General features: G+C 42.9%; 2 protein-coding genes across 2 annotated transcripts; both read right to left on the bottom strand.

Annotated features, from left to right (window-relative positions):
* Positions 1-1,497: 1,497 nt before the first annotated feature.
* LOC107045967 lies at positions 1,498-2,148 on the bottom strand. The gene has a single exon (XM_015268398.1). It carries the CDS (start codon positions 2,146-2,148, stop codon positions 1,498-1,500), a length of 651 nt encoding a protein of 216 aa, XP_015123884.1.
* Positions 2,149-2,577: 429 nt separating this feature from the next.
* LOC107045966 lies at positions 2,578-5,571 on the bottom strand. Its single transcript, XM_015268396.1, has 6 exons — positions 5,459-5,571; positions 4,744-5,207; positions 3,942-4,702; positions 3,570-3,785; positions 3,057-3,377; positions 2,578-2,976 (listed from the first exon to the last, which is right to left on the bottom strand). Exons 1-6 carry the CDS (start codon positions 5,569-5,571, stop codon positions 2,578-2,580), a joined length of 2,274 nt encoding a protein of 757 aa, XP_015123882.1.
* Between the last annotated feature and the right edge of the window lie 5,133 nt (positions 5,572-10,704).

The following is a 10,704-nucleotide window of genomic DNA, read 5'->3' as shown; positions in this document are numbered from 1 at the left end:
GTACAATTGGAGTTTCGCTTGTTTGAAGCTGGTTGGATTCGATACAACAATGTTTTTTTTCGCAATCGAAGTTGAGAATTGATCAGCCCAAATTGAGAAGAATTTCTTTTAACGTAAATCATCAACTCCTCGCTGGGAAGCTCTTATATTGATTGATATCAATTCATATGGTCCCAACAAAACAGAATAATATTCCATTGCATTTATGAGTTCTGCTTTCTATCCGACAGTAATTCTGTTGGAAGAAGCCATGACACTCTATAATTGAAAAGCGATAAGTTTTGTTCTGAGATGATATGAGGGTTTAGAAACCATTGAAATTCAACTCTATCGGATTATCTCATATTTGATTGGATTGAGAAATTTGAAGGCGTGAATCATTAAATGTTTGGGTTGACATTTCCTTCATTACATTCTACTGAACCCAATCTGTTGTTTGAATGTTGCAGTCAATTAGTTGAATGTTTCGTAGCGATAGTTACTGTGTCCTATAAAATTTAAATTGAAACCACATATTCTTCATCAGAACAAACATTTATTCGGATGAAATATCCTCACAATGACTCCTTGGAGTTGATACGCGTTTGAATTAATCCATTATCATTTAGTTGGAAAATGCCATTGTGTGGTGTTAAAAATATAACGATATTGAATTTTGTTCACCGTTCATCAAGCGCAACAATAAAAGTAAGTATAGACTTGATTTCTTCTCATTCTCCTTATGAAAGATTCACGGATTAATCCAATATCGCCATCTATTACGCATATTTCAGCCCTCTTATTAAATATTTGATTGAATCGACACAACTTGGATTCGATGAAATGTAGGGGTAAGCGGGGATTGAAATTTGAACAGCAAGAACAGAAAGCTAATCCCTCCCGTCTTTTCGCTAATTTTCAATCCATTGGACCAGTTCACATAAAAACGAGAAATGATTGACTTGAAAAATTTTTATTCTCACTTTGAAAAAATATCTGTTTCGTTTTACTTATGGGCTTCGGAGGTGGGATTATTCCGGCGATCTCGAGCGCGTGGTTGTGGGGGGGGGTGTAGGAATTGAGGTTGTTGAGGGATGTAACAATTCACTAACAAATGTAATTCAGAATATAAATTACAGTTTAATCAAGACGTTTAGAATATATACAAAAGAGAAAGAATATTCAAAGTGATCTGATCGGAGGTCAGTGTTAGACTCTACTGACTATCTTAAACCGCGTAAGACGGGAATTTGGATACGCATGACAATAGGTGCGAGCGAGAGGTATTTTATACTGGGCGCGTGACAGAGCGCGATGATGTCACCGATGTCCAGTCGTCTCTCAGCGTTGTCGTATCCGTGCGTGTGTTACGCGTTGGTGTTTGTGTAGCGAGACGCTACATGACTCCCCTGCTTAAGTGAAAAAGGTAGTTTTTCAGCACTGCAACAGAAAAAAAATTACTCTCGGAACAGGTGAAATGTAATAAGCAGGTGAAAAAAAATTTTTTGATGAGGAAATTTAGACAGTATAGACGTGGATTGTCGGTCTGTTCGCGAAGTTTACGCGTCTCCTCGGCCTCTGAGTCCTGTTCGCCGTGCTCGTGCTCGGCTGTGGCTGATTCTGTTGTTGTTGAGGCTCTTCTGATACGTCTGGCGGTCCTTGGACCTGGTCCATGTCCTCCGGCAGTACGTACGCTGGTTTCAGTCGGTCGATCGGTATATTCTTGTAGTTACCCAATCCTCCGGACTTGTACCAAATGACGAAGTATTTGTCATGACGACTGATTACGTGGCATGGGCCGATGTATGGTAACCGGTATGCCATTCGCACGTGGTCATCGCGGACGAAAACATGTGTACACGTCGCTAGATCCTTGAAGATGAAAGTTGAACGTGTACCGTGACGTGCAGCGGGAGTCGGTGCGATCCTGCGGAAATGCTCGCGTAGATTTCTCACCAATTCCGGTGCTGCTGCTTGTTGGTTCGATGGTATGAGGAATTCTCCGGGTAGACGAATCGGTTCCCCGTATGTTAGCTTGGCGGGAGTCGTTTGAAGGTCCTCTTTCCACGGGGATGTCAACCCTAGAAGTACCAGGGGAAGTGCGTCGTACCAAGCTTCGCCATGACATCGCAGTGCTGCTTTCAGTTGGCGATGTATTCTCTCAACCATCCCGTTTGATTGAGGATGAAATGGCGTCAGCCTCTCGGTGCCCAGAATTCGCGTAAGCTCCTTGAAGGTGTCTGAGAAGAATTGACCGCCCAGGTCAGATGTAATTCTCAGGGGGATGCCGAAGCGCGCAATCCAGTGATAAAGAATCGCATTGACTACTGTTGGCATCCTCGAGTCGATCAGTGGAACTGCTTCTGGGTATCGCGTAAATCTGTCGACGATGGTCAAGCACCAGCTGTGTCCTTTTGAGGCAGGAAGAGAGACTAAATCGACGTGTATGTGTTCGAATCGTCGTGATGGTGTTTCGATGTTAGCTATTGGTGTAACCGTGCGTCGCGTTATCTTGTTTTTCTGGCACTCCAGGCAGTCTTTGGTCCATTGGGCACAGTCTTTGTTTATGCCAGGCCACACGTAGCGTTGTGTCAAGAGTTATCGCATGCCTTTGGGTCCAGGATGAGCCATTGAGTGCAGTGAGCTGCAGACCTGTCGTCTCAGCGGAGCAGGAACGTATGGGCGAACTGTACCTGATGATACATCACAGTACAGTGGTTCGTCCATTCCTGGGAGTTGAAAGCGGTCCAGTCGCAGGTTCACGTCCGGTCGCTGAAGTAATTGTCGGAGTTCTTGATCGTCACGTTGGGCATCTACCAGCTGCGGAGGTGTGACGGCAGTCGTGATTTTCTCTACTCGTGATAGGGCGTCTACCACGACGTTGTCTGGGCCAGCGACGTATCTGATGTCCGTGGAAAACTGGGCGATGTAGTCCAGTCNTCTGGGCCAGCGACGTATCTGATGTCCGTGGAAAACTGGGCGATGTAGTCCAGTCTCCTGTATTGCCAGGGTGAAGCTCGTTCCGGTTTCTGTGGGAACGCGTGAGTCAGCGGTTTGTGATCGGTCAAAATTATCACATGTCGTCCTTCAAAGATGTGCCTGAAGTGCAGTACTGCCTCGTAGATTGCTTGCAATTCCCTGTCGTAAGCCGCGTGTTTCTGCGAAGAAATTCCAAGTTTCTTGCTGAAGAAGGCTAACGGCTGCCAGGAACCGTGGTGTTCCTGCTGTAGAACGGCGCCGATCGCGTGATCCGACGCGTCTGTGAAGATAGCCCACTCTGCCTCGATATTTGGATGAGACAACAGAGTGGCTTCTGCTAGCGCTTGCTTGCTGCGCGTGAATGCTTTTTCAAGGGCTGGAGACCAGGCTACTGGTTGTTTTCCCTTGACGTTCGTCCCCTGAGTCGCGGCGTTCAGCGGGGCGAGGATTTATGCTACTCCTTTGATGAACTTCCGGTAGAAATTTAGAGTTCCGAGATATCTGCGTAGCGATTTAACCGTTGTTGGCCTTGTGAACTTCAGAATCGCGTTGACTCGATCCTTGGGGGGTTTAATTCCTTGAGCGTTGATCACGTGTCCGAGGAAAAGTACCTCTGGCTGTCCGAGGACTGATTTGGCGACGTTGATTATCAGCCCGTAGTCCTGGAGTCGTTGGAAGAGGATCCTCAGGTGCTCGTGATGTTGCTCCGCGTCTTCCGATGCTACCAAGATGTCGTCTATGTACGGGAACAAAAATGGTAGATGGCGTGTGACCTCGTCGATCAGACGTTGGAATGTCTGAGCTGCGTTTCTGAGGCCAAATGTCATCTATGGGAATTCGAAGAGTCCAAATGGCGTGATTATTGCCGTTTTCTGGATGTCTTCGCGTGCCACTGGAATTTGGTTGAAGGCTTTAACCAAATCTATAGTGGAAAAGATTGTTTTGTCATGAAGGTTGGCAGCAAAATCTTCTAAATAACGAACAGGATACTTATCTGGTATTGTCCTGTTGTTGAGTGCGCGGTAATCACCGCATGGCCTCCATCTGTTGTTGCCCTTAGGAGCTAGGTGGAGCGCGGATGCCCAGGGACTTTCAGATCTCCTCGCGGTTCCGAGCGTCAGCATGCTGGAGAACTCCGCTTGAGCGGTTTTGAGTTTATCCGGCGCTAGGCGGCGAGCTCTGCAGGAGATTGGTGGTCCTGGTGTTGTCCTTATGTGATGAACGGTGGAGTGCTCCGCTTTTCTGAGCAATGCTCCGGGTTTTGTTATTGCTGGGAACCCTTTGAGGATCGACGCGTACGGTGAATCCTCGTTGATCTCGAGGAGCTTGACAGACGTCGCGCGGAATCGCGCGGACTGGCCATGCGATTGGAGGCCTGTCGCGCTGTCGATGATTGCTCCGTTTCTCAAGTCCGGTAGCAGACTGAAGTGATGCAGGAAGTCAGCACCGATGATGGGTTTACTGACGTCTGCTTCGATGAATCGCCATGTGAAGTCTCTACGGAGACCGAGATCTGGCGAGATGGACACGTAGCCGTACGTGTCGATGAGGGTGCCATTGGCCGCGAAGAGTTTATAGCCACTGGTCTCCCTTTTGCTTGGTGGCCGCCTGCAAGGCGTGACAGAGACGTCTGAGCCTGTGTCCACTAGGTATTGGGTCCCAGTCGTTCTGTCGGTGATAAATAGGCGGCGGGATTGTGATTGAGAGACGACTTCCGCCATTATTGTCTCTCTCTGGCATTTCCCTGAAATTTACAACCGGGTAGGCAGTTACGGGCGTTATTACCATGCTTGTAGTGATACCAGCAGATGTCAAAATTCTTTGATACTTTCCTCGAGCTCGAGCGTCGGCGCGAGTGCCTGCGCTGACCCCGTGAGCCGTCCCGACGTGTTTGTGAATGAGACCGTGGGTCGCGCGTTTGCATGGCGGCAACGGTCGCCGTCAGCTGCTCAATTCGCTCGAGGAGTGCCGTGTTGACTGCGTTGGCTGGCGAGCCGGTGATTGCTGCGATGCTGTTCGGGTTGAATACCTCGTCCACCCTGTTTGCTAGCTTCGCGAGATCATCAATGGAAGCGTTCTCCTGGGTGGCGAGTGTAGCTCGCGTCTGCTCGGGGAGATGAGACAACCAGAGCGTTTTCAGGACCTCGTCGCCAATGCCTGGAACAAGACTTTTTAAATGTCTCAGGTGCTTCGATGGAGTTCGATCCCCAATGCTCTCCCTGTCGAGCAATTGGATGATGTTCGCAGTCCTGGATTTTGTGAAACATCTGATTAGTTCGGTTTTTAATGTTTGGTATGGTTTTCTTACAGGTCTGGAGACAATTAAATGTTCGACTTCTGCCGCGTAAGCAGTATCGATCAGCGGTACCATTTTATTGTACTTATCTGACTCGGTGACGTATCCCAGGTCAGCGAACTGTGTCTCCAGCTGCGCGAACTACAGCGCGGGTTTGTCCGCGTCGAACGGCCTTGCGATGAGCTTGGGCCTCATNCCGCGAACCATAGCGCGGGTTTGTCCGCGTCGAACGGTCTTGCGATGAGCTTGGGCCTCATTGTAGCCGTTGCTGTCGTTACAGTGGGAGTTGTCTGGATGTCAGCTGCTGTTGTTACCATGTTGATTTTATTTCATTTTATTTCAGAGAGAAATAAAATCGATGAATTTTACTTCACAGCGCGATTAAGCTTAAGGAATAAATTAGTGAGAAAAATAAAGGCTGTTGTAGTCTCTATTTGTCACCAACACAACACAACGTCTATGGGTGTTCGGCAATGTGTNCTTTTATTCGGTTTGCTTTGGTTCCGCGAGAACAATGGGAAACCAAGGTCTTGACGCTCGGACGGTTGGAATGTTCTAGAAATTTCGAGAAGCCGTCGTTTAAAAACCGAAGCGTGGATCACACAACGAAATTAATTATTTTGAGAACCGCGCCACTTAACTAGGATGCACTCGCGGGATTCACTGCAGCACTTGAAANCGAGCGTCGGCGCGAGTGCCTGCGCTGACCCCGTGAGCCGTCCCGACGTGTTTGTGAATGAGACCGTGGGTCGCGCGTTTGCATGGCGGCAACGGTCGCCGTCAGCTGCTCAATTCGCTCGAGGAGTGCCGTGTTGACTGCGTTGGCTGGCGAGCTGGTGATTACTGCGACGCTGTTCGTGTTGAATATCTCGTGCACCCTGTCTGCTAGCTTCACGGGATCATCAATGGAAGCGTTCTCCTGGGTNCTATCCGTGCGTGTGTTACGCGTTGGTGTTTGTGTAGCGAGACGTTACAGGAGGGGGGGCGAGCCGCAACGAAAGCCGTCAGTCTTTTTGTCGTCTTGCCCAAGTTAGTATCCGTGTAGCTCTCAGTATACAACGTGTTCTCTTTCTCACTCGAATAATCCAATTCTATCATGTATTATAACCTCAATAATTAAACACAGTTTGAAAAGAAAAAATTTCGTGAATCCGGGGTCATAGTCATATAATAGATGTCAGGATTCGGTTAACCCTTCTGCTGGTTTTCTTTATTTCGGCATAAACGTGGTGAGTAATTTTGTCCATGCTCAATTTTTTTTATTGTTCTCAAATCACCAATTCTCTGACATGTACTCTTTGTTCTAAACTAGTGAAGGGGGAAAATTAGTTAGTTGAAAAATTTTCCTCCTCACATCAAAAAAATATCTTTTTCGTTTCACTCATGGGCTTCGGAGGTGGGATTATTCCGGCGATCTCGAGCGCGTGGGTTGTGAGGAGGGGGCCCAGCCGCAACGAAAACCGTCAGTCTTTCTGTCGTTTTGCCGATGTTAGTCACAGTATACCACGTGTTCTGTTTCTCACTCGACTCTATTCCAATTCTATCGCGTATTATAACCTCAATAATCAAACACAGAGTTTGAAAAAAAAATTCGTGAATCCGGGGTCATAGTCGTATAATAGATGTCAGGATTCGATTAACCCTTCTGCTGGTTTTCTTTATTTCGGCATAAACGTGGTGAGTGATTTTTTTAATGCTGAATTCTTTCCACTGTTCGTAAACCATCAATACTCTGAAGTGTTCAGACATAATTATCATTTAATTTCTCAAAAATCAATTTTTTTAACTTCTGTTTACTCCGTTAATTTTCTAAACTAGTAAAACGTGAAAAATTAGCGAGTTGAAAAATTTTCATTCTCACGTTAAAAAAAAATCTTTCTCGTTTCAACTCGGATAAATATCGAGTCATTCCGTCTCCAGTCAAAAAAAAAACACAATATATTTTGATTCTCATTCCTGAAAAGTCAGAGGTGGGAATATTTCTTCGAATTTTAGTGCGCCAGTGGGAGGGAGAGGCGGATATAGTCATAACAAATTCGTCCGTTATTCGCTCCCTTGAGAGACTGGAAATGTGAAGACGCCTCTCAGTATACAATTTGCATTCGATCTCTTCTGACTCTCGATTCGTCGTGAATTAACTACAGTGAAGGGTGTTAATCTCAACATTTTTTCACAAGTCTTCTTCAGAGCAGATTTTTTCATTTTCCCGGCATTCCCATGGCCAATCAAACCCCTCGAAATTTGTTGAACTCTCTCGAACTTAAGGACTGTATGGATTCTTTTTGACGTGAGTTAATTTTCGCAGTGATCATGAATGGCGTGGTACACTGTAGTGACGAAAAACACAATATCTTGAGGGGAAGAATATTTCATTTGACTAATTGTCTTGATTAATATTATATATAAATATAATATTCGATCATAAATAATTCATTTGGCCCCGCATATCAAATAATATACACTATGGCTTAGAGAGAGAGGGGGAGTATTGGCGGCGTAAAGACTGCGGTACACGCACGTGGTTTATCGTGGACTGTCAGGGTGGGAGGGCGGAAGCGGCGCATCGAAAGAGTAGGACGATGAGCTTCGAGACTTTCTCCTTTAACTATTTCGTACTATATCCATTCGTTTCCCCGTCTAGATACAAAATTTTCGCTTGATCGAAAAGGAAATTACGACTTTTGTCATCAGGGGAAAAAAAAAGTTGCTCGTACTTACGCTAAAGCTCTAATCGACATAACTGCCGAGAGGGTGGGAGGGGGAAAAATAACAGAAAACGTAGCACAATTGCTTGGAAATTCGATTGAAATCTTAGGAAAAATTGTAATGATTTTCACGCGTGATTTTCATTTTTACAAATAAATAATTTTATATTTTATTCCTTCATTTCCCATGGAAATTCTGCAGCATCAATTGCTCAAGTTCAGTGACACTGTATTTTTTTCTATTTTGAAAATTGAACTCGGAAAACTTTAGAAATTTGATCTATGGTTTTTCCATAGCATTCGTCAAGATAACGAAGATGACGGAATTTCGTCAGATTTATAAGGTGTATATCGAAAAATCAAGTAATCGTAAGAGTCGTCAATTTGTTTCCACTGATACCCTGAGTTATCTCATTCATACTATCAATAATTTCATTCTGATCAATCCAGGTTCATTATAAAAAACTACAATTCAGCTCAGCATTTTCATTTGCAGTGGCCGTCATTTTTTTTTTTTTGCTTTTCACTTATTTCCGATGTTCTAATGAATTTTAGTGAATTGAAGTTTTAAAAGTCACGGGATATTGCCGTGAGATTTACTATACATTAAAAATCCATTATTCATGTTGAAATACGATGAATTAGTGCAAAAGAAAATTGTTTATTGTTGGTTTGCCCTCAAGACGCTAAACACCTGAAAAATAGTCCAGTGTACTCAATTTGTATGCTACAGATTTTTTTTTAGAATTTTTCAAAAGATTATTATCATTATTATTATTATTATTTTGTAGAATAATGTCTAAAATAATACTTATCAAATACTTTTCTGAAATTCAACTCCTAAATAGCCAATGCCATGACTTTTTCTATGAAAAAAGCAATGTTCTAGCAAAATAGCTAGAAGAATGATACTTAAAATAATTATCGTATTTTAGAGTCAAAACAAAAAATTTCTATATATTATTTTTTTTGGACTGTTTTGCCTGAACATTATAATGTGTCATTCGACAAACATTGCAATTGGCTATTTACACTGTCAGAAAATTACTATTGAAATTTCAAGTAAACGATCTTGAAATTTTTAACACCTACGAGGTGACATGAAATTTATGTAGGTTTCCATATTGAAAATTCAGTCGATTTCTTGAAAATTCAAGAGATTCTCAATTTTCAGGTCCTTACAGCACTGAAAAATATTGAAAATTCAAGAAACAATTGCCTTGAATTTTCAAACAATCGAAAATTCAATGGTATTTCATACTTCATTGTCAGAATCAATTGGAAAACTGAAGCTTCCATTGAAATATCAATGATCGCTCAACATTAAAGATCAAATTTCCTTGAATTTTCAAGATAAATGAAAAAATTTTCCATTCCAAACCATTCCAAATCAAATTGAATTTAAACTCACGATATGCAAAATTCCGACAATATTGTGACTGAAATTTCAAGAAATTTTTAACAGTGTAGAAGCTGAATTTCGAAATAGTAGGGCAAAGTGAAGCCTTTTGTGATTTTCTCCAAATCTCAATATCTTCATTTATAAACAAAGATATTGGCAATCAGAAAACATCATAAAACGTTTCACTTTGCCCCGCCCTCCTCTAGCTTGCGATTATTATTCTAGACATCTTATGAAAAATTTGGAAAGAAAAAAAATTTCTGTAGCTCAAAAATTGAGTATACTGGACCATTTTTTAGATTTCAAGCATCTGGGGAGCAAACGAACAACAAAAAATATTTTTTTTGTGCTAATTCATCGTTTTTCAACATATATAAGCGATTTTCAATCTACGATAAATCTCACTGCAATATCCTGAGACTTAAAATTCTGACGGACCTCCCCTCAATTTCTATAAAAATATTCAATACCGAAATTTCATCGGCTGAAAAAAACAACCTTGATAGTTTCATTAATATTTCCTCCATCTACTAACTTTCCCTTATGTCTTCCAATTATCTTCCAGGTGAAGGAATGAATCCAGAGAAATTAACAAATATAACTCAGGAGATATTGCGGTCACTTAACACGCATGAGATGGAGAGTACATCAAAAGCATCTAATTCCCCAGGAGTAACAATCTTAACTATAACAAAAGTGTCTTTAATGAACTTATATTGATATAGTGTAATTTCACAGGATGGGGCAGTCCTCAGTATCAGCACCTCAAATTCAGTGAACAAAGAGAATATCACTGATAACGTCTCTAATAATGCCCCCGGAGATTCATCAAGTGGTGACGAAGATCTCAGGCCGTATCGTATGCAGAGACAGCCTGCATTCGTAGGCAAGGCTCTATATTTTGAGCTATTAACAGTGGAGCGTGTTCTCAAGGCTGATGTCCATGGCAAGAAGATTCTCTTGTGTTACAGGAAGAATAAGGAGTTTTCCAAGCCCAGGTGGGCACGTAACAAAGTGTCCGAGCTTCTCGTCAAGGATGCAGTCAAAACCTTGAGGCGGTACTGAGCGTTTACATAATTTTTAATTATTTGCTTGGTGTCTCCTTATTGATGATGAGTAATATAAATTCCTTTCTCTGGTTCTTTCCACCAGATTGGACAAAGAGTGTTTCAGACTGTTGGCAGAAAAGATCATCAACGAGTTCCCTACTGAGAAGTTGGAAATTTATTACATTCCTCCAGTCCGTGGAAACAAGATGTTGGGTATAAAATCCATCGGACCTAAAGGGAAAATAGCAAATCAGTACCGTAATCTCCTTGCAAAGCTAACATCTCTGGACAGGG

This window comes from Diachasma alloeum, unplaced genomic scaffold, assembly GCF_001412515.2.
Source record: "Diachasma alloeum isolate Michigan unplaced genomic scaffold, Dall2.0 Dall_scaffold_01145, whole genome shotgun sequence".
NCBI classification, from domain to species: domain Eukaryota; kingdom Metazoa; phylum Arthropoda; class Insecta; order Hymenoptera; family Braconidae; genus Diachasma; species Diachasma alloeum.
This window is presented reverse-complemented; position numbering and strand designations above follow the sequence as displayed.

Coding starts and splice junctions, on each gene's coding strand:
- LOC107045967 (XM_015268398.1), bottom strand. CDS start 2,148: ATGGTTGAGAGAATACATCGCCAACTGAAAGCAGCACTGCGATGTCAT.